The sequence below is a fragment of the Bipolaris maydis genome (genome assembly GCF_028858645.1).
Source record: "Bipolaris maydis strain C4 unplaced genomic scaffold PSV08scaffold_17, whole genome shotgun sequence".
In the NCBI taxonomy this organism is placed as follows: domain Eukaryota; kingdom Fungi; phylum Ascomycota; class Dothideomycetes; order Pleosporales; family Pleosporaceae; genus Bipolaris; species Bipolaris maydis.
This window is the reverse complement of record NW_027093873.1, coordinates 508,915-532,034: the sequence shown is the minus strand read 5'-3', so window position 1 is coordinate 532,034 and position 23,120 is coordinate 508,915. Positions and strand designations below refer to the sequence as shown.

The 23,120-nt window shown below is 52.0% G+C and overlaps 4 protein-coding genes across 4 annotated transcripts; 3 read left to right on the top strand and 1 right to left on the bottom strand.

The window, feature by feature from the left end:
• Nucleotides 1-141: 141 nt before the first annotated feature.
• Nucleotides 142-1,517, top strand: PSV08DRAFT_252264 (uncharacterized protein; the record flags this gene model as incomplete). Its single annotated transcript, XM_014222464.2, has 3 exons — nt 142-438; nt 672-922; nt 1,088-1,517. 3 exons carry the CDS (start codon nt 142-144, stop codon nt 1,515-1,517), a joined length of 978 nt encoding a protein of 325 aa, XP_014077939.2.
• A 295-nt stretch (nt 1,518-1,812) lies between these two features.
• On the bottom strand, nt 1,813-3,885 carry PSV08DRAFT_232185 (uncharacterized protein). Its single transcript, XM_066092268.1, has 4 exons — nt 3,643-3,885; nt 3,181-3,591; nt 2,805-3,130; nt 1,813-2,718 (listed from the first exon to the last, which is right to left on the bottom strand). The coding sequence occupies exons 1-4, from the start codon at nt 3,707-3,709 to the stop codon at nt 2,017-2,019; spliced, it is 1,506 nt and encodes a 501-aa protein (XP_065948014.1). The 5' UTR covers nt 3,710-3,885; the 3' UTR covers nt 1,813-2,016.
• Nucleotides 3,886-4,192: 307 nt separating this feature from the next.
• PSV08DRAFT_232175 (fatty-acid amide hydrolase protein) lies at nt 4,193-16,433 on the top strand (the record flags this gene model as incomplete). The annotated part of the gene is made up of 19 exons (XM_014222460.2): nt 4,193-4,655; nt 4,713-6,015; nt 6,078-6,389; nt 7,383-7,514; nt 7,781-7,826; nt 8,195-8,234; nt 8,287-8,328; nt 9,033-9,316; nt 9,367-9,642; nt 9,690-9,824; nt 9,873-10,277; nt 10,324-10,531; nt 10,581-10,769; nt 10,824-10,863; nt 10,915-10,978; nt 12,053-14,733; nt 15,178-15,518; nt 15,759-15,843; nt 15,911-16,433. The coding sequence occupies 19 exons, from the start codon at nt 4,193-4,195 to the stop codon at nt 16,179-16,181; spliced, it is 7,317 nt and encodes a 2,438-aa protein (XP_014077935.2). The 3' UTR covers nt 16,182-16,433.
• A 142-nt stretch (nt 16,434-16,575) lies between these two features.
• Nucleotides 16,576-18,883, top strand: PSV08DRAFT_382458 (P-loop containing nucleoside triphosphate hydrolase protein; the record flags this gene model as incomplete). Its single annotated transcript, XM_014222457.2, has 1 exon — nt 16,576-18,883. Exon 1 carries the CDS (start codon nt 16,628-16,630, stop codon nt 18,881-18,883), a length of 2,256 nt encoding a protein of 751 aa, XP_014077932.1. The 5' UTR covers nt 16,576-16,627.
• Nucleotides 18,884-23,120: the final 4,237 nt, after the last annotated feature.

The following is a 23,120-nucleotide window of genomic DNA, read 5'->3' as shown; positions in this document are numbered from 1 at the left end:
GAGGAATGGGCTCGGAGGCAGGCTGGCAGGCTGAGGGCAGAAGATGCAGAAGAGGTGAATTGGAGGCTAAACTGTGGTACGCTGCCTCACAAAGGGATCGGCCCAGGAGTTGCCGTGTTGGAGGGCGAAGAGAGGGCTGCCATGGCTGCCATGGCATTTGCGCCTGTCAGTTGTCGGCTAGCAGGCCTGTCGGTCCACGCCAATCCATGGCGCCGCACCCAAATGCCACGCCTGCAACGCCCCAGTCTTCCACCACGGCCACCTCGGCGGACGCCGGACGCGACGAGCGAGTCGAATCGCATCGCATCGAGTCGAGTCGAGTCAAGTCGGGTCGCACATGCTGCCAGCCTGGCCGCTGGTCCGTCTGCTCGCCTGCCTGCCCGCCGCCGCTACGGGACGACAACGCCTATTGCAAGGACGGACGCCTGCGTACTTTTGGTTGGGATACGACAACGGCTCTAGCCTCCTCCAGCGACGCCCTCGTGACGGCGAAATGAGAGAAGGGGGCTTGCAAGACAGCGGTGCAGGCCTGTTGTGTCCGCCATGTGCGGCGGCGACGTCATGGCTGCGCTGCCGCGCTTTTCGCCCTCTCTCTTGGCCGGACCCCTACACTGCCCTGTAATGTGAACGAGCATCCGTTGTGTAAACATGCAAACTCTGTCTATGTATAGAGGTGCATACGGACAAGCAGACCATCCACACGCATGGAATCGGCCTGCATCGCCTGGGGCGGCCACCCATGGCAAAGCGTGACCGCCTCTGCTGCTAGCAGCAACGCAAACGTACGAGCGTGTGCAGGGCAGTCCGGCCGAGGCGCCACGCTGCACCCACTGCACCCACTGCCCTGTGGCAAACTAAGTACCCCTATCCACATCTGCCACTGGCTCGCTGGCCTCGCGGGCACCAAACCTCAACGTCGACGGTGAACTCTGTCCGCATGCGCCACTAACCTAACGGTGCGCGACTTTGCCCACACGCCCTCTCCTGTTTGATCGTCCCCTTTTTCCCTCTTCCACCGCTCAAGCGGCCGTGAGGCTTTGTTTCACCTTTGCTTATCCCATTCCGCTCCTCTGCCCATCACCACCAGCCGCCCGTTGCCACCACCGCGGCAATCTCCTTGTCGTGCTTTGCTCGCATCTCAATCTGTCATGGTAGCATCCATGGGGCTGCTGACGGACGGGGAAAGACGAGGCTATGTTGCTCAATGGGTCGACGGGTGGGGGGTGCTCGGACACCAGACTACCGCGTTGGGAGAGGCTGCCATGGTGGTCTTCAGGGTCTCCCCGGAGCCTATAGTAGCGCTGCCTAAGCGCATTCTGTGCCCGCTTACTTACTTCCCGGCACACGCTGCCCATTGTGCTCCTGCTCTACTTACTTACTCGACAACGCCATCTTCTCTCCACGACCCTCGTGGCCACACCGCATCTCGCCTAATCATGCCTGCAAACTTTGGCCCTTCCCGGTCAAGACCGCCCATGTACTCCCGGCGTCTTCACTGCCGCGATTGGCCTGCGTAGATCGTAATGGATCGACTCCGCATACTTACATACTACTTACAACCTCCCGTCTGAGCGCTGTCACTGCCACTGCCTTCATAAACTGCTCCTGCCATGCCGATTGGTCACCTCGCAGAAGCTTATTCACCAGCCTGTCCTGCACACCCACATGCAGTGTCCACAGAATATCTCTACAGCCGCACTGCACCTGGACCCACGGCACCCTGCATGTTTCGTTGCCATCAGTCTCTTCCAGCCCCCTCCGCTTGATTTCAGCTTCATTGCCTCGAAGAAAAAAAGCAATTCCGTAGGCAGCCAAGAGAAGAACCAAATTCCAGACTATCCCTGCCGCGTGCCAGCCAGCTTTGGCCAACCCGCGCTATCCCACAATGCGGGGTCACCACCAAACCAAAACGCCAACACGAACAGACACGTCCATCACAATCACACGCAGAGACAAGCCCGCAGTCACACCCAAACTATGCACTTACATTACTTACTTGCACTTGCTTAGACAAGACTACCGCAGCTTTTTGGCGTGGGCCACCAAACTCTCAATCACCTGCTCAAATGCATCCTTGTCTCCTAGCGCGCTCTCCATCCGCTTCTGCCAGTACTCAAACACCTCCTTTGCCCGTTCCTGTAGCGCCTTGAGGTGATCAATGTGCATCCGCAGCTCGTCGTCCGTCAGGCCCTCGAGTGCTGCGTCTGTCGTCGCACACAGCTGCGTTGTACTGCTAATGTCCAGTTCCGGAGGTGGTGGGGGCCCTTTTCGCTTGCGGTCGACTTTTGAGCTTGACGAATCGACTGATGTCGACGACTCATTCTCGCGTCTGATGCGTCCCAGTGGTCCGCCGTTGCTGCGCCCGTCAGACGAAGGGCGGGGCGAACGCTCTCCAGGTATGTGGATCGACGGCAGGATAAGCTTCTTTTGCTTCGACGCCGGCAGGATTTCATCCAGGTCTACGGGCACGCCCAGTGAGACGAGAAACAGTCGTCGTATCCGTGACCGTACCCAGTCTGGTGGCTGCAGCGGTGGCGGTGCAACCAGCTGGCTCCACAGCGAGTGGCTGCGCTCCGACAAGAAAATGGACCGTGTCTCCTCCGGATTGGTAGATATGCTGGGTATGTCTCTTGGCAGAGGATACATATCCTCCAGGTAAGGCCGTGTTGCGCTAGTAATGTCTTCAGGTGATGTGAGATGCTCAAAGTCCAAGACGGGCTGTGCGGGCAAAAGGTTAGTCAGAGTGTCACAGTAACCAACGGTCCAAGCAATACTATCAGTGGGCTAGAATTGCTGCAACTTACAGGACCTGGCAAAGGGGCAGGTACAGGAGCTTGTTCTGGCACTTTATCAAATGATGTCTCTGCCTCTTGCTCGCCTTGCTGAAACCCATCGTCAAAGTCTCCAAAATCGTCGTCACCCTCCCCACCCTCTTCAAACTCGTCAAAGTCCCCAAACCCATCGTCATCATCGTCAGCACCAGCTGCCACGTCTGCTGTGTCATCACCAAAGTCGTCGTCGTCGTCGTTGCCCTCTTGTTGTTCAACCACACCGTTGGCTTTGGGTGCTGCTTCGGGTGCGTCGTCACCCGGATTTATTGTAGATCTGTCATGCGAGGTTGGTGACCCTTCTTCCGTCGTCAATGGTACGCAGGAGGCACCAAGGAAATGCCCTACGTACCTGAGTTGCTGTGCTGCGTCTCCTGCGGTGCCTTGATGACTACATCAGGCGCCGCATCCGCCAGACGCTGCTGGTGTGCTTCCGTTCCAGGCACATCACCGTAGCTGGGCTCGTCGGGATCAATCTTCTCAACCACAGTCTTTGGGATGGGCGTTCCTCCTGGCGTAATGGGCCGGTCGCTGACGCTAACGCGTGACGCACTGCGGCTTCGCATGCCTTCTGGCACAATCTCGACCTCGTCAGGCACGGCATCTTGGGTGCGTTTGTTGTATGCCTCTGTTCCCGGCACTTCGCCATGTGCTGGCGTATCATCGACCCGCTCCACTCGCGTTATTGGGATTGGTGACGACAACGTAAACCGTCTAGCCTGGCCTTCAGACGCATCGGAGAAGTGCTCGTCGCTTGACTCGGCTATATATAGTTAGACAAGAGCCGCTCAGATTGGCACATGATGTAGCATACCGAGCTCCTTCGCACCTGGGTCCTCCAGCTCTACACTCTTGCGGGGTGGTGCTAGCTCGTCCGACATGTCGAGAGCCGCTGGATGCTCGTTTAATCTATACGTGTACAACAGGAGGTTGTGGGAAGTAGATTGGGATTGATGTTTGGTGGAATTGGGCTTAGATAACAAGAGAAGTGCGTCACGGAGACGAACGACCAAAGACTGCGCCTCCTTGCCTCGTCGTCGTGGAGTCTCAGGCACCTGAGATTAGCGGGGAGCGGCGGTCTGGAATCCCGGCCACTGGCCAGGTAGGAACAACAATTCACCGGAGCTAAGCTCGACCCATGCATCTGTTTGCCCAACTTTTGGATGCGACATTGACGCGCGAGAAGGTCGTGTACATCTGCGCGCATCCACTTCAACTTGCCAATTAACAGTGGTCCAGCGATTACTTCTACGGTCGCGACACACCTAGCCCAGTTGCGCGTTCGATAGCATCTCCGACCTCAACAACAACAACTCCTTCAACAAACACCTATCCACCAGCGCCGACCTTATACAATCGCCAACATGAGCTTTTCATTCGGCCAACAGAACAGCGGCAGTGGCAGCAGCACCACGCCTGGAAAGTCTCTGTTTGGCGCTACACCCTCAACTGGCGGCACAACACCGTCTCTCTTCGGCACTGCCAGCAGCACCAACAACACGTCCAGCGCACCCAGCAGCGGTGGTCTATTCGGCGGTGCTACTAGCAACACAACTGGGTCAGGAATTTTTGGTGGTGGTGGTGGTGGTGGTGGTGCTGCTGCAGCATCAAGCACACCTGCAGGCAAACCCAGTGGTCTTTTTGGCGGAGGACAGGCTGGCGCGTCGTCAACACCATCGGCTTTTGGTAGCGGAGGCTTTGGAGGACTTGGAAAGAAGGAGGGCGATGTGTCTAAGCCAGCCGGAGGATTGTTTGGCGGCGGCGGAACTTCCTCTGGTGGTGCTGCCTCCTCTTCTACTCCCTCGTTTGGATTCGGTACAGCTGCTAGTGAGTATCCATGCCACGTCCCAGTCGGCTCTATGCGTCTGCTAACACAAGCTTCAGGCTCAGCACCATCAGCCACACCTGCAACAAACAAGACATCTCTTTTCCCCTCCACTACTCCAGCCGGCGCTCCTCCAGGTGGTAGCCTGTTCAGTCAGCCTGCCCAATCTAGCGGTGGAGCCCAATCTGGCTCTTCTTTGTTCGGTCAGCAGAGTAGCCAGACTACTGGAGCCGGGTCGTCTTTGTTCGCCGGCGCAAAGCCTGCCACAACCTCTTCTTCTACCCCTAGTCTGTTCAGCTTAGGAGGAAACACAGCAGCATCCAGCGACGCAAACAAGAGCGCTACCCCTGCTGCTGCACCCACATCTAACCTGTTTGGAGGAGGAAATCAAACATCAACGTCTAGTGGACAAGATGCGAAGACGCCCAAACCTGCGGGTAGCCTCTTCAGTCTTGGAAGCACGACACCTGCTGCCGCGCCAGCAAAACCGTCGGGATTCACTCTTGGCGCTACATCATCCGCACAGCCCGCTTCCTCGCAGCCTGCATCCAGCGGCACACCAACCTTGAGCTTAGGTGGAAACACCAGTAGCACAGCAGCTTCTGCGGGTACGGCAACCAGCCTATTCTCAACTGCGGGAACCTCGACGCCAGCTTCTACTGGAAGTGGTTTCGGTTTCGGCAAACCTGCTGCCGCTACTAGCACACCGGCAACTACTGGTGCAGCTACTACCGCCACAACCACAGCGCCCGCCTCAACCGCATCATCTGGAACATCGCTGTTCCCGAGCTTGGGCGGCGGAAGTTCTGCCGCGCCCGCAGCTTCTGGGGCTGCAACTACCTCAACCACCACCCCAAGTCTATTCAGTAAGCCCTCCGGTAGTGAGGCGCCAGCATCGAAGCCCAACGCCGAATCACAGCCGGCTTCTACTTTGGGTGCTGCTAGTGGGACTGCGGGCGGCAATGCGGCCCAGAGTGGGCTTGCAGCCTCAACCGCGGGACCCGCGCCATCGGCGCAATCACGGCTGAAGAATAAGTCCATGGATGAAATCATCACGCGTTGGGCAGCAGACCTATCAAAATATCAGAAGGAGTTCCAGGCTCAGGCCGAGCAGGTGGCCTCATGGGACAGAGCATTGGTCGAGAACTCTGACAAGGTCCGACAACTCTACTCGAAGACTTTCCAGGCAGAGCGCGATGCCGCCGAAGTTGAGAGACAGCTGACTATGATGGAAGAGAACCAGCAAGAACTGGACTCTTACCTTGACCGCTATGAGAAGGAAATTGACAATCTCATGAAGATGCATGGTGTCAGTGGCAAGAACGAGAGTCTGCGAGGCCCAGACCAGGAGCGTGAGAGAACGTAAGTATATCCTTTCGCATGTATCTTCATACGAGCACACACAAAACTAACAAACAAATCAGTTACAAACTCGCAGAAAAACTCCAAGACCGCCTCAACGAACTCAACAAAGATCTCACAGAAATGATTGAGGAAATCAACAGCACTTCCCAGACCCTCAGCAAGACTGGCAAACCAGACGACCCCCTAACAAAGGTCGTCCGCGTCCTCAACACGCAGCTCTCACAGCTCCAGCTTATCGACTCTGGTGCCTCGCAACTCCAGGAGAAGATTGCAAAGGCCCAGCGTGAGACGCAGCGTGTGGGTGCTAATGGCTGGAATGGGCTCGGTTCCGATCCTTCTGCTGATTTCATGAATAGCATGCGTGGGGGTAGGTCGACGCAGCGCTTCGGTGGTGTGTCGTAGATGTAACGACATGGTAGTAATGTGGGGGGAATGACAGGCCAGAAAGGGATTCAAGTTAAATTTTTGGAAAGGGGGTGTTTTGCATACACTTTGGCGTTTCTTCCTTTCTCTTAAAGAGTGATTCTAGGCAAAAATGTTCACATACAACATATCATTCTGTGATTATGGCTTGTGAAGAGATAAGAAGAAGAGAGAAAAAAAGCTACAAAGTGAAACTTTTTTTTGTTCTACACCTTATCCTCGCGCTTTTCTCCTTCCTCTCCTTCGTCTACCCCTTTCCCAGCAACAACCGTCTCCCCATGCACCCCCTCCGCCTCCCTCCTCTTCTCCGTCCTAACCTGCATCCAAACCAGCAACCCCGTCCACACCCCCATGGCTATGCTAACCGCAATCATGGCCCACATTCCGCGCGTAAAATACGGCGCATAGCTCGCCCCGTAAAACACAATGCTCCACCACGCATTAATCGCATTACTCCCCATATTCATGCTCGCAATCACGACAGCACGCAGGCTGTCTTCTTCGTAGCGTAGCACGTCGTTGGCCCAGGCGAAGAAGGTGGCCTGGCAGGCGTACACGCTGCCGGCCCAGTAGTACATTGCGAAGTGGATTGTGGTGTTATGTGGGTAGGCGAGGATGAGGGAGGAGGTGATAACGCCAGTTAGGGCGATCCAGTAGCCGACTTTACCAATCATGTATTAGTACAAGTGTCGTATATGATGGGGGGATTTTTTTTTGGTTAGAAGGGGGGGAAAGAGGGGAAGAAAGGACGTACCCAAGTACCGTTTCCCACCCATGAAATCCGTCAACGTAGCCCAGAACAGCGTCGATACTATGCCCACTGCTGGAACGCCGGTTGGATAATTATTATTCTGCGTCACGGTGTATTTGTTGGTCGGGTGTGACTTCATGTACAGTTGCAGCAGGGCGTTTGTGCTGAAGGATTCCGTCTCGCCGGCTAGGATCCAGAGGATGACGAAGAAGTACCAGTACCAAGTTTTGAAGCAGTGTTTGACAAAGGAGAAGGAGATGGGCGTGCGCTCTGAGACTTCGGGGACGCGGGAGATGGCGAGAGCTTTTTCTGAGGTGCTGAGGTAAGGGGCGCGGGTGTTACGGGGCGTGTCTGGGAAGAGGAAGAGGCCGTAGAGTGCGACAGGGAGGGTTATGATGCCGTCAATTACTGTGGGGAGGTTGCGAGTTAGATTGCCATTTTCGTATATCGGAGGAGGGTTAGAGTTCTTTTTGATTTTCTTTGGTGAAACTTACTGAATAGCCATCGCCATCCGCTCATGCCTCGTAGACCATCCATACTGCTGTGAATTCCCGTCTGGATGAACCCGCCAATCATGGTTCCTGCGAGACCAGATGCTGTGAAGATTCCAGATCGCTTTCCTAGCTCTTTCTCGGTGTACCATGATCCAAGGATGTAGTGGGTTCCTACGAATGTTGAAGATTCAAACAGGGCTTGAAAGAAGCGGATAGCCATGATATCCTGGGGCTTTTGGGCTGCTGCCGTGACCATTGTTAGAGCACCCCATGCTAACTTGTATACTTGTTAGTTGATGTCGTAATATAGACAGCTATGGAGCATACCATGCATAGTGGGAAGAAGTAACGTGGTTTAATATAGTACAGCGCGATGTTGCATGGCACTTGGCCGATTGTATATCTTAGTCGTGGGTTAGCAAAAAGGTCCAAATTCTGCATCATCTAAACCCCACCCTACTGTAAAAACGGTGTTGATCTGGTTGAGCTGGTTGCCTTTGAAACTTAGCTCTTCCCTCATGCCAGAAACATATGCGTTGTTGAGATTGGTGCGATCTAGGTAACTTTACACAACGTTAGAAACGTCTCGTTTTGATTTAGAGCACAAACACATACTTGAGAAAGTACATGAGACAGCAGAAAGTCAGGATGAAAAAATCAAGCTTCCTCACCAGCTTGCGCTCTCCAGGCGCATTCTGGTCACCTCGCAGATAGGCGATGAAGCTGTTTGCCATGCTGAATTGACAACGCCTTCCAGTGGCGAGATGGTCCTCTGGCGATGGCTGCAAAGTTTGGATAGAGTTGTTGTTTTGTAAGGTATATCGATAGACCAAGACTATCACTCCAGCCTCCGATTATCCTTATCGGAGCCGTATGTAGTCGTTCAGTACGGTACGGATCAGGCACTCGGATACGGGCATGATAAGACCGAGGCAAAAAGTGCGAGATACCAGAGATAATAGGCCACTTTTAACTGACTCGGGAAATACGTAATCAGGAATTCCTTTCTGCAGATCTCAAAACTTCTCGATAGGCAACTAATCGCCGGTATCGGTGGCCAAAAGACAAGCTCAACAAGGCAGGTCGTCCTCTTAGAGAATGATAGCCTACTCGGCCGATTTACGGGAAAGTCTGCGAAGAGGTCAGCCGGGGTGGTGTGGAGCCTATAAGTGCGGGGAGTGGCATGGTCATGGGCTTGAAAGGTGCGGCCGAGGATCATGCGGATTGGATAAAGTAGGAATGGGTTACCCACGGGTATGTGCGCAATAATCTACTTTGGGTGTCGCAGAAGTTTGTTGCTGCTGTACTTCAACATTGCAGAATCTTGGGGCCAGACAAGTTTTGAGCCATGGCAGCTGAACCGAATTGGGAGAAAGTCGCTGCGGGGAAGCGTGCAGCCTTGGCGGAATCCATTCCCACGCTATATCGCATACCTCAAGACAAATTGCCGCCAGAGTCCCAACTCGATGTAACCGTCTGGCCAAAGGAATCCGGGTGGTTTACGCCAAAGGAGCTGGAGATTACAGATAGTACCGCCTCTCAGATCCTGGAAAAGATTGCGTCCAAAGCGTGGAGTGCAGAGGATGTAACCGCTGCCTTTTGCAAACGTGCTGCAGCAGCCCATCAACTGGTATGATAGAAGTCTTGGAAATATTTGGAATACCACCTGACTCAAAACAGACCAACTGCCTGAGTGATGTATTTTTCGACGAGGCAATCGCACAAGCAAAGTTTCTCGATGAGCATCTCCAGCGAACTGGCAAGGTGGTAGGACCACTCCATGGCCTGCCTATTTCGCTCAAAGACAATTTTAACGTCAAAGGAAGAGACAGCACAGTCGGCTTTACATCTCTTGTAGGCAAGCCAACCGAGTACAATTCGACACTCGTGGATTTACTAGGGAAACTTGGTGCAGTGCGATACTGTAAGACCAACGTGCCAACTGCTATGATGATTGTGTGTATTTCTACATGGGTCACGGTGCGCAAACTTACATGGAACAGGCAGAGTCTGTGAACAACACATTTGGCCGTACAGTCAACCCATTGAACCGAAAGGTCACATCTGGAGGATCCTCTGGCGGAGAATCAGCCCTTATTGCATTTGGAGGCAGTCCATTAGGCGTTGGAACTGATATAGTAAGTACGATATGAGTTTGCAAATTCTATTGCTGACAGTACAACCAGGGCGGTAGTTTACGGATACCAGCAGCATGCACTGGAATTTTCACTCTTCGTCCATCGTTCGGCCGCTTTACGACACAAAGGTGTACATCTGGCCTTGCTGGTCAGGAGGCAGTACACAGTGTCAATGGCCCTATGGGAAAAACACTTGAGGATATCACCATGTACTCAAAAGCCGTGGTTGATGCAGAGCCTTGGAAACTAGATCCCAAGATGTTACCCATACCATGGCGAGTTGTAGAACCTCCTAAGAAACTCAAGATCGCGATACTCTGGAATGACGGTATCTGCATGCCCACACCTCCTGTAACCAGGGCACTGAAAGAGACTGCGGAGAAGTTGAAGATGGCAGGACATGACATTGTTGATTGGGATCCTAAGCTGCATCCGACTGCACTCGAAATTCTGGTAAGCATCCAAGGAACCACCTGAATCTTGACACTAAATGTTACAGGCAAAATTCTTCGTCGCAGACGGCGGTAAGAGTGTCAAAGCATTGCTCGAACCAACCGGCGAACCGTTTCGCCCAGAGATGCAGGCCTACGCAGAATCCAAAGAACTAGGAGTCTATGAAATGTGGCAGCTACATTTGGCGAGAAGCGAGCTACAAAGGCAATACTTGGAACAATGGAATTCCATGGAAGGACTCGATGCCATCCTAGGTAAGTCGTAAATCTGTATCATTGTTACCTACTGATTAACGATTGACAGCACCCACAACTCCTTACTCCAGCGTACCGCATGGTGAATTCAAATACGTCGGATATACTGGCGTATACAATATAGTAGACTACTCTGCAGTCTCATTCCCTTGTGGAGTCTCGGTCGATAAAACAAAAGACAAGCGCTTGAGTGATCACAAGCCTCAAAGTGATTTTTGCAAAGCTGCCCAGGATAGCTGTAAGATCCACTACACAACTACATGGAAGGACTTCGATGACTGACATGTGATAGATGATCCTGAATTGTTGGATGGATTACCTGTGAGCTTACAGTAAGTATTGCACTAGAGTGACCCTCCTGATCATGACGCTAATGCACATAGACTTATCGCCCGAAGACTTGAGGAAGAGAAGGTGCTTGGTATGACCGGAGCGATTTTGCAAGCGGTTTGACGATAGAGCACTGTGGCTTTCACATATCGGCTAGATCTAGACGAATAAAAACTATCAATGTATCAGGTGACATTGTCTTGTTATAAATTAGGTACGTAAGTGGTACCTTCCCATAAAACATACAGTACCCTTGTCGCGTGGCATTGAGAAAGAGCCTTTCCTAAATATAGCGAATCTTCTCGTACTCATCTTCCAACATATGCTCTCACCTTATGCATCTCTCTTACGACCAGCTTCACCTCATTCCTGACCCTCGCCACACTACACACATTTGCCTGTAAGAACTTCAAGCTGGTCGCCACTCACTCTTCTCCCACGCATTCCTGCAAGTGGAAAACCCGCATTTACCTAACGACCCACCTTTCAAACCTCTGACCCGCTCCTTGATAGTTCTACACGTCTTTTTTCGTAATACCATTTGCTTTTGCAAAATCGTATCTTACTGCATAGTTTTTCTTAGTTAGACAGATGGCAGAGATCCCTCTCAAAGAACCAAACAAACCGAACACGCGATCGAAATCGACAACGGTGCCCGAGCACAGGAAGCCTCTGTTACCCGCAAGGGGAAAGCTCCCTTGGCTTGAAGACAACTGCCCTCACGCTTCGTGCAAAAGCTCAGTATATGACCAGCTCAGCACTTCTATAGGAACTCCACATAATACACCAGTGGATGGTCATGGCAGTTCTGCGAACTCACCATCTCCAAGCACCCGTGTCCCAAGTCGCAGGACCTCAGCCTCTGGTGCCTCATGGGCTGCAGTAGGGGCCAAGCCAATAGCGCGAAGGCAAACATATGTCTCACCGGTCGACAGTCAAAGCACCTCAGCGACTGGAAGTAGCCCATCGCCGGCTGCAAGACACCAGCAGTCAGAAGCTCGACGGATATCCTCAGCTTCCAGCAAAGTAACTCCACAAAGAACGGCCCACCGGGTATCGATTTCACAACCGCATAATCCTCAGAAACGGCTTTCGATTGTGCGCATCAAAGACGATGTCAATCATCCCAAGCACAATGACTACCGCTCGCGCGCTCAGAGTTTGGCACCCATTCCAGATCATCTGGAGCAGCCTGAAATACCAGAACATATTATCATGCCAACAAAGAGCGATTCGGATAGCACGTCAACGGAAGCGATCGTGTCGAAGATCCAAGGGCCATCGAGCAGTGCCTTCGAGCATAGCGCCAGCAGGAGGATAAGCAGAGCATTAGACGATCTGGAAGACATGGCACAAGAAGCCGTCGAGGTTGCCGAGGGTACTCAAGATCAAGGCCAAGTAATGGAGATATATGAGATCATCGAAGGTGCCAAAAAGGCCGTTCGGGAGGCAGCTGTGGAACCGACACACCTCATGAAGACAGCTTCTCCTCTCAAAGCATCTAGCTCTTCTAGCCCATCTTCGAGGCCCTATCCTACAACAGGGTCTCCTGGGAACGTACTTGAAAATGTTGCGCCCAATGTGCATCCTCCCCATGGACTCCACAGAGGCTCAGTATCCCATGATTGGGCATATTCGAGCCAAGAACACCCAGAACAGGGGGGTCCAACGATTCCTGCAACTGAAAGAGAGAACGAACAAGACCGCACCGGATCAGAGACTCATAATAGTGTTCCTCAACCAAAGCATATAAAAGCAGCTCCTAGAGAGCATGTAGACTTTGTTCTCCGCCCCGTAGGCCGAGAAGAGTCCCGAGGTCGTTCACGCCAACGAAACATCGACGAGCCTAGAGCCAGTCGACACCCTCATCCGCAGAAAAAGAGCCTCAAACGTACTCCTTTACCCGACTCGGAATCCGATCAAAAGGATACTGACTTGGACGATAGCGACAGCTCATCCGAGGAAGACCGTCCGCCAGCAAAAGCATACGGTAACGAATTGACAGTCCGAGGCCAGGCGCATCATCATACGTTCAACTTGATACGGCCTCACCGCAGACAGCCAATTGCAAGGAATTGGTCCACAGGCAAGAAACGTCTGACTGCAACGATCGCATGCATCAACACAGCTCTACTCGGCATCATTGTTGGAATCTACGCTGGCGAGGTACCACGCATACAGTACTCTCTGGCGGACGAGCAGCATGTAACGATTGTCGGGAACGCAGTCTTGTTCGTTGGGCTTGCTATTTCCACTCTCTTTGCTTGGACCCTTCCGCTCCTCCACGGACGAAAACCCTACGTCCTCTCAGCCTTGACAATTGCTCTACCACTTCAGTTTCCTCAAGCTATCGTTGTAAGCGGGTATGCCGACAAAGATCCCGCGTTGCGTGTTGGACTCCTGCTGGCTCGTGGAGCATCGGGCCTCGTCCTCGGTTTTGCCAATGTGAATTACATCACTGTGCTACTCGATCTATTCGGCGCCTCGTTACAATCGAAGAACCCGCACCAAGAGTTTGTCATTATCAATGACGTACGCCGTCATGGTGGAGGCATGGGCTTATGGCTGGGCATCTGGTCATGGTGCTGGATTGGTTCGCTCGCTGTAGGCTTCCAACTTGGGGCTGCGATCATCGAAGATTTGCAACCTCAGTGGGGATTCTACGTTGTAATTCTGATTCTGTTGGTTGCTTTGATACTCAACATTACTGCTTCGGAAACACGACGGGCACAGTTTCGCGAGTCGGTAACTGAAGTTTACGACAAAGATGAGAACTATATTACGAGGCGAATTAGCAGGGGAGAGGTGAAGCTGCATATTCAGACTGAGGGACCGAGGTATTGGTTTGAAGAAGTATGGGCTGGGATAAAGCTCATGACTATGATGCTCCTTCAACCGGGCTTTCTCGTCCTTGCGGTCTATCTAGGCTGGATCTACGCACAGGTTGTGCTCGTAATTGTTCTCCTGGGTGCCCTATTGTCAAGAGACTACAGATGGAGATCGACACTGGTGGGCGCAGGCGTCATGTCTATTGCTGTTGGCGCACTCTTAGCCATCCCCATGACGAAGGCTGGTATTTTCTCTCGTGATCGCAAAAGATCATTCCGCACCGACTCAATGACGTTTGAGAAGCAAGTCACCTGGACCAGCCATCTAGTGCGGCGCGCCGTCTTCACACTCACACTTCCTCTCATGGGAATGGCTTACACAATCTCATCAGCTGGGCCCCCTCAGCCATACATTGTGCCGATCATCTTCGCCGGCGCAATAGGGTTCCTCAGTATTCTCGCTATAGCTGAGTGCCATGGGCTTATGATGGAAACATTTGATACGTGCGACTTACAACCTGGTGTCAATACAAAGCATCGTCTTCAAAGCATGGCAGCGCAAGACCGCAGAAGAAGAACCAACTACTCGTCATTTCCTCGCATCACAGCCGGCATATTTGCGAGCCAGATCTTTGGCTTCATACTCGCCGCTATAGCAACCATAGTTGGAGGTAACATGACACGACGGCTTGGAGCACAAACCTCGACAGGCGTCACAGCAGGTATTCTCTTGGGCCTAACTGTTCTTCTAATCTTGGTCCTCTTGCGCTTCAGGTCCGTGCAAGTCATACCAAATCATACTTTTGGTACCAGACGCGACACAGCAGCATGGGAGGAGTTCAAAGACCTAGAGAAGATGGGTAGAGGCAGCGATTGGCAAGCAGTGGTGATCGGGAATCCGAGTGGCAAGATGAGGAGAATGAGCGTGCTTGAGTTAGGGGCTTTGAGTCGATGGACGGAGATTAGAAAGTTGAACTTTTTGATCAAAGGGGCGGTGTTGGGCCAGCCAAAGGAGAAGAAGAGAGGGCCTCCTAGAGATGACTGGTAGGTGGTGGATTAGAGGGGGATGAACGAAATTGTTATTTTTGTTGTTTCGAGAATACCTAACCCCTGATGGTTTAGCAGAGAAGAGGTGGAGCAAAATACTTTAGAATCAACCCTTTGCAGAATGTCAGCAGCCCGCCGAGTGATAAGCTAGATAGTCTGTTATGAAGCTGTATTAGCGCTAAGAAAAGACTTGTACCAGCGTTGTGGTTAAGGTGCAATATTCTCACGTGCCGTCAATGATGACGTTAGGATAGCTTTCTATAGTCACTTCATTCCCTAGACACATAGATTTGGTTGCATTTAGTTTGCTCTGCTAGCTAATGGGTTAAGCATACAGCAGACGAAAAGTGTTGGGTGATGTAAAGATAAACACTCGATCAATCTCCTGAGCCGCTGAGGGTTCCGACAAGCGGCGCACGGCCCCCTCGGAAAAATCGTCAGCTCACTGCCGGAGCTCCATCCACCCTCACGAGCAGACGACCGGCGACAACCCATCTTCCCTCGCTCAATTCGCATCAAGATGTCTCTCGCCGCATCCCGTGCCGTGTTACGGCAGTCGACGTTCACCGTCCGCCGCGCTGGCATCCGCAATGCCTCGACGACCGCCGAAGCCACCAACACGGTAAAAGACGCTGCGTCAAAGGCACAGTCAAAGGCATCAGAGGGACTCTCCAAGGTCCAGAGCTCGGCGAGCTCTGCGGCGTCGAGCGCTGGCCAGGCCGCCAGCAATGCGTCGCAGCAAGCCACGGGCCGCGTAGGAAGGATGGTCAACTTCGTGCAAGGTTAGTCACACCCATGGGCGAGGGACGCGAGGAGACGTTCAATGGCACCGGGCAGATCATGGGCTGTAAGAAGAGCGGGGATTGAAGGCTATGACACTCAATGGGTCGCCAGAGGAGTGATATACGCCTTATCAGGGGAGCAGCGAAGAGGGGCATTGATAGATTTGCGCCACGCTATTTAACAGTGCCATCGAAACAACGTGGCCGTGCCTGATGAGCCGTTTACTGACAATTGCACAGGAATCATTCCCCGGGCCACCTACTACGGAAAGGTTGGACTCGAGCTCGGCAAGCTCATTGCCCAGCAGCGAAACATGCAACCACCGTAAGCTTCTCACAATTGCAGGCCATGTTTACGTCTTTTTAGGGAACAAACTATTAACAATTATCAGATCCGTCCAGACCATGCAAAACTACATCCAGCCCGCTCTGAACGCCCTCCGCAACCCAAGCACCCTCTTCAGCCGCCTGGCCAGCGAGGCCAACAGCGCCACCCAGCAGTCACCCGCCAACGTCATCGCACAAATCCGAAACATCCCCTCTGCACAGTGGTACTCGATTGGCGTAGTTGCTGCCGAGGTCATTGGCTTCTTCTCCGTTGGTGAGATCATTGGCCGTTTCAAGCTGGTTGGCTACAGGACCAAGAAGGACGAGCACCACTGAGTGCAATAAAGTGAACAAGACCAAGACATGACATTCAAGTATACATTTGGCTCCAAGCCAAAAGTTAGATGTGCGACGAGGGGCGGGGTGAGGAAACACTGTACGATTTCGCGGGCTGATGAGCCGACCAAGTGTGTTTGCGGTGCATTCGGGGTGCAAGGGATCCGATACTGTATACTGCACATACCTCTGACTTAGATTCCATTTTCTATATGTGCACTTTTACTGGCAATGCATCTACTTCAGTAAATGATCGGCCATAGCCCGTGCTGTGAATGCTATGTAAGGTGTTCGGCGCTAGTTCGGCCAAATAGCCCCGGCCCAGTTATTTTTCCCATTGCAACAATGCAACTTTTGCATCGCGAACAACTTCAAATTGAGCTCCGTATGGAAACCCTGATGTTGAGTGCCCTACCACAGATTGACCCGTCTGCGCTACCCCTGCCATGAACGTATTCAAGCTCCTCTCACGATCTTCCCAAGCGGCGCAGAGCTCGCACGCGCAAAAGCTTCCCTCCTCCGGCGCCGTCGCAAACCCACAGCTCTTCGGTCACAACGAGTCACCACAGTCGCCAGATTCATCCAACTCGAGTCGCAAACGGAAGAGAGGGCAGAATTTTGTAGAGCCAGAGTCTGGTTCTGCTGCCTTGCCTGCAGACCTTGATTTCTTTGGTGGAGGCGCAGGCAGAGACGTACAGACTGGTGGGGACAAATTATCCAAGAAGCAGAGAAAGAAGCAGAAGAAGCAAGAGCGGGAAGAGGCGGCGAACTTGGAAAAGGAAATAAACGATATCCAGCAGGAACCATACGACGTGGAGGAATGTAAGAGAATGCTGCGCTCGCACAAACTAAAGGTTGCTGTGTTGGAGGACTTTGCACCCCAAATAAAAGAGCCGCGCAAAGAGAAGAAGTCGAAAAAGAAGAATAATGAAGAGGAGAAAGTCAAGGAGAAAAAGAAGGATACGAAGAAGACGTTGTACCCTCAGCCCATCACATCGTTTGCGCAACTTCGAACACGCTACGGCATATCGAGACGCCTCGCAGAGAATATAATAGAGCAGGGTTACAAGTTACCGACGGAGGTTCAACTGGGAGCCTTGCCACTGCTACTGCGCAAGAAGGGCGAGCCAGGGCTCTTGCAAGACGCCGAGAATTTGTCTGGTGCGGAGTACAATGGAGACATCGATCTTTTGACGGTTGCGCCCACGGGCAGCGGAAAGACTATAGCGTTTCTCATACCGATCATCAATGCACTGCTTTCGGAAAGCAAGACTACAGACGCTAAGAGTAGTCCTCGTGCGGTCGTACTTGCGCCCACGAGGGAACTGGCGTCGCAGATTGTGAACGAAGCAAGGAAGCTGGCAAAGGGTACTGCAATTAAGGCTACGCTTATGAGGAAGGGCATGCAGGTGGTAGCACACGAGGAAGATGAAGCTGAAGAGACGAAAGACGACGAGGCCAAAGTCTCGTCTGAAGCCTCTGATGACGATGGAGATGAATCAGAAGATGAAGATGAAGAGAAGGAAGTACCGAAAAAGAAGACAGGTCGTCAAGCAGAGCTTGTGAAAGCAGCAATTCTCGTGTCGACTCCGCTTGCTCTCGTGAATTCTCTGAAGCGCAGAGACGGCACCGTTGCAAACATCCCCAGCATATCTCAACTTGTCCTCGACGAAGCCGATGTCCTCCTCGATCCTCTGTTCCGCGAACAAACTCTGGCTGTATGGAACGCATGCACAAATCCCAGTCTTCGCGTTGGACTGTGGTCAGCAACAATGGGATCGAACATTGAAAGCCTGGCAATCTCTACTCTAAACGACCGCTGGTCTGCTATTTCCTTATCACAATCCGCTCTGCCCCCTCGACCACCACTCATCCGCCTCGTCGTTGGCCTCAAAGACAGCGCCATCCCAAACATATCCCACCAACTAACCTATGCTGCAACCGAGCAAGGCAAACTCCTCGGCCTTCGCCAGCTCCTTCACCCAACCGCTCTTCACACCGACTCATCCCAACCCATACTCCGTCCCCCCTTCCTCGTCTTCACCCAAACAATCCCGCGAGCCATAGCCCTCCACTCCGAACTGCTCTACGACATACCCCCCGAAGCCGGCGGCAGTTCGCGCATCGCCGTTCTCCACGCCGACCTCAGCTCCTCCGCCCGCGACACAATCATGACGCGGTTCCGCAAAGGCGAAATCTGGGTCCTCATCACCACCGACCTGCTCGCCCGCGGTATCGACTTCCGCGGCCTCAACGGCGTCGTAAACTACGATGCCCCTTCCTCAGCCGCCGCCTACGTCCACCGCGTCGGCCGCACAGGACGCGCTGGCCGCACCGGCGGCGTCGCCGTTACCTTTTACACCCAAGACGACATTCCCTACGTTAAACTCATTGCAAATGTTATTCGCGCGTCTGAGGCGCTGAGGGGTGTTGGTGCCGATGAAGGGAGCGTCAAACAGTGGTTGCTGGATGCGCTTCCGACGCCGTCGAAGAGGGATAGGCAGGTGCTTAAGAGGAGGGGGGTTGAGGCGAGGAGGACGGGTAAGGCGAGTCGGATTAGTAGTAAGAGTGGGTATGAGAGACGGATTGAGAATATGCGCAAGGAGAAGAGGGAGAAGGCAAGGAGGAGGGGGGAGAGGGCGGAGGAGAGTGCGAGTGAGGGTGGGCAAGGTGCGGAGGGGGAGTTTGAGGGATTTGATTAGTTGGATGGGGGATGTGTTGAGATATGGATGGTGAAGTTTGAGAAAAAATGGCACAATCAATCGAGATCTTTGGATGCTTATCTTCTTTTTATATCTTTCTCTCTCTCTCTTTTCTTCCTGCTTAAACTAACAGGAATCACTACACTGTATAGTACATATAGACCAACAAAAAGCGAGGTTTTTTTCTTCTCCTCATCTTACTCTAGCAATCTAAATGTCTTAATACTTCCTCTTATCATTCTCTCTCCTCCTCTGATCTCCTTTTTTTTCGTCATCTTCATTCCCTTTACTCGTTCCCCCCTCCCCCCCCCTTTTTTTTTATCCCTCTTCATCTTTATTCTACCAGCCAACCAAACCAAAAAAAAAGATACATGATTCCCTTGCCGTACTATGTCTTCATACATTCTCTCTCTGTGTCTCTCTCTCTTCAACACACCTCCCAAAAAAACACAGGCAAAGAAGATAAATTACAACTTCGACTCCCCCCCTTTTTTCTCCGCGTGAACTCGAGGTAAAGAAAGGAAAGGGGGGGAAGATGAAAAAGGACAAGTGTGGTTGAGGCAACGTAGGGGAGATTTTGGTGAAGGTTTGTTGAGAGATGGAGGAGAAGAAAAAGGGGGGGAGGGGGGGGGGGGGGGGGGTGGTAAAAGGATACGTTTGATTTATACATGTATGGAAAAGGGGGCGGGGGAAGGTAGCGAGATCGTGGGACACGAGGGGTTTCTTTCTAGATAAGGGAAAGGTATGGGGAATAGTATATATTTTGTTGTTGGTGGCTTGAGGGGAGAGTTTGATTTGATGATTGCTGTTCCTTAGGGTGATAAATGGGAGGTGTAACAAGGAAGAAAAACGGAATTTGGGTAAAAGGGTTTTTTTTTTTAATTTCTTGGAAAAAAAAACTAGTAGTTTGTGCTTTGTTACATGGTTGGAAAAAAAGGGGGGGTGGGAAGGGGTGGAAGGATTGAGATTCAAGTTTTCAAGATGGTATCTTAGGTTGGGCAGGAAAGCCAAGATGATGTACATCGGGGTAGAGTTCTTTTCTGGGAGTAGATACGTCAATGTTGTTATCACTGTTATCACCGTCTCATTTCTGTTGAACCTCTCTGCTTTGCTGTTCCGTGATGGAAAAAGGCAAAGCGGTACTGCCTTGACTGAATGCAAGTACTTTGCCTACTATACCTAATCGGGCACTGTACAATGTGAACAATGATGCATATGCATCCCAACTCTTTACACTATCAAAGTAGGTCGACAAGAAAAAAAAGACTTTATCAAAAGGGAAAACAATGCAGCTGTGCATACCGTACATGACATCCTGCATCTGCAATTTCCGGATTGGAATTTTGGCAGAAAAAAAAGCCGAAGAATCTCGGATAAAAAATGGTACCCATGGAGTACTTCTACTTGTCACGGATAAACAGGGCCAAAAGAGAGGACGAGGTCTTGGAGATCCTCCCGAAAGGAATTAAGACGTCTAACCGGAGTTGCTCGGGAAAAACCAGCCACAGGAAGCATGCATGCTTGATTGTGTGTATCTTCGCCCCCCACGGTATGGATCCTACCATCACTACTTATGCATGCCACGTTCGATGGCGACGGCAACAAGGGCTTGGCCGGCTGGTTGCGGTTCGGCGAGCCGCAGATAAGGGTAGAAAAAGGGTTGATGTTATGCAAGCGCTTGGCCTGTTTAAGTTTTTACCGTATTCTCGAGCAGTAGAAATCTTTCGCACTGCGGTACTAGCCGACCGTCCGGCTCTAGCCTCTGGGATCCATTCAGGGAACTTGCACGGTTTGCTGGGTTCTGTATGGGCTTGGCATGTCTTGCAGGATACCTGGCGAATGGCTCGCAACGGCATCAAGGGCTGTATGGAGTAGGTGGTGCGTTGCCATAAGGCATCGTCATGGTGCGGGAGGGTGTGGTGGTAGGATTCTGTAGGATTACAAGAAGACTTTGGTCCTTTTTTTGGTGGTTGCGAATATATGACTCAAGTTGCAGTCAGAGGCGCAGTGAGTTCAAATGACATGAGCTGGAAATGTAAGCATCTCTAATTCGATTGCCGTGTGGTGGCTGGCGTTCCAGAATGACGCCTGAATGGTTCTGCAATTCTCCCCGCATCCCACAGCCTAATTTGTTTCTGTCCAATGAGGCCCTTGTCATTACCATGCGTGATGGTACTGGACTGCAGGCTGCAGAGCACAGGAGACATTGCTTTTTCTTCTTTTGCCAAAATGTGGGTCGACATTCAGCACCAAAACCACAGTGGCGATCCACGCAGCTCTTCTGATGCAAGAATGATTTGATGATCGCCTGTCGCGTGTAGCCTGTAAAAGGCGGGTCGACGGGTAGTGGCAGGATCTTACGAGTATCGCTGTCGTGTTCAAGATGCACCGCCAAGCAAAACGGGACATCCCTTCGTTCAAATGCAGCAGTCATGTAACTAAAAGTGTAACCGAGTAGAAAGATAGGCCGGGTACCGATTACGTGCATACAGTCTTATTCCTGGAACGCCTACCCTGTACAGTGCCTCAGGAGATGAGACGCGGTATATTCAGCTCATGTCGCGCGAAGCGCGACAAAGAGGCAAAGCTTCATACAGTTCTGCCCCATATTCCTACCTTGGAGGTCATGTACTGTCATGGTCATCCCCTTGATGAATTTTTTTCTTTTCGAATAAACGCCTCCCATGTATACCATAGCCAGAAAAGGGAATTTTCGATGACACACCAAAATGCATGGCACGTAATACTAAAGTAGGCTGTCAGACACAACAAAGCCATACCATGTGGATATTCTCTGTGAAATGGGCCGTATTGTAGCGTCTTGGTATAGAAAAAATGGTGAAAACGAGGATGGTGGTCTGCTGAGCCTCCAACAATCGTGATCTGCTGTCATAAGTGTGTTGCTGGTAGGCCAGAACAGAAAGTTCCACTGGTCGCGTAATGTCGTTACTGTTTGTAGGTCATTGAATTACAGCACGTAAAGGAGTCTTAGAGGGATCCCAAACGCCGTTCATATGAAAAGTGTGCTCAACAATCTGCATGACAGGAGCGTCTGTGATCAAGGGATTGAGCAAATGCCAATGGGCCTAGACCTGTTGGATATGTCTGCTTGGATGTTTGTTGCATGCATATTCGCATGGGTCCGACGCACGTCGACTGGAATAGAGGGCGTCGTTCGATACGAGGGCATAAGCATTGTGCTTATTGCCACTGATTTTTTCTGTGAACGCATGCTTATCATCTCGATAATCAATCTAGATTTGAACTGGCAGGCGAGTCAGTTGATGTTGTGAAGAGACTTGTTCCTTGCCAGATATGCCAATCACACGGGGGTGTTTGGGTGTTTGGGTGACCACTGCGGTGTGGCGTGCCGTATGCACGACATCAAAGGGAATGTCGCCTGATCCTCTAGTCGTCGATCGCCCGCATCGCTTGGAAAACTTTTGTAATGTGGGTGCGTATGGCCTTTGTGAAGATTGCGACAGAGTAGCAAGTTCGACTATGTGATCTACAGGGAGCGATATGTTAATTGTTCACTGACTAAGGGGTCTGGAAAGGCTTTGTTCAGCGAGCAAAAATCGACTCAAACTCGATAAAAATGTATCGAACGTTGTAGGCAAGAGGACAAAGACAAAAGAGGGCTTACCATACTCATCCAGTGGAATGCAGCTAAAGACTTTGCACACCGTTCACGCAAGGTAAGCAGGATCGTGGTTGCCCACCAGCCTTGAGGGTTTCTGAACGGTAGCGGCAAGGTGTCTGCAGAGGCTTGCAGATTTGGTTAATCAACTTTACCCTGGCCCCCCCCCTCGACACAGTGAGAGTTGCAGCGGCCCTCAATTTCCGGTAGTGCGGGATAATAGTCAATATCGCTCGACACAGCCAAACGACGTTAGGACCGAAAGTAACCATACAGTTGGAAACACAGTCAAGGCCGGTAGATTTCGAGCAATGAAGGTGTCGCGCGCGCAACCCCCTCGCACCCGCCCTGGGGTCTAGTGATCAGCCGGATCGATTGCTGTCCACATACCCAGGCCAAATGACGTCTGCGTCCCTCGATAGCTCGGCAGCAACCTGGTGTGAGTGTGTGGGGAACGAGCAGGGTGCCACCCCATGATTGTCTAGAGCATTTCAAGATGGGCGATCCGAACAAATGGCGCATTCGTACATAGTGGCTGCCAGGGATGGCGGCCATAACCCTGGCCCCAGCGCTGAGAGGCGTGCGGCGCTTCTGCCA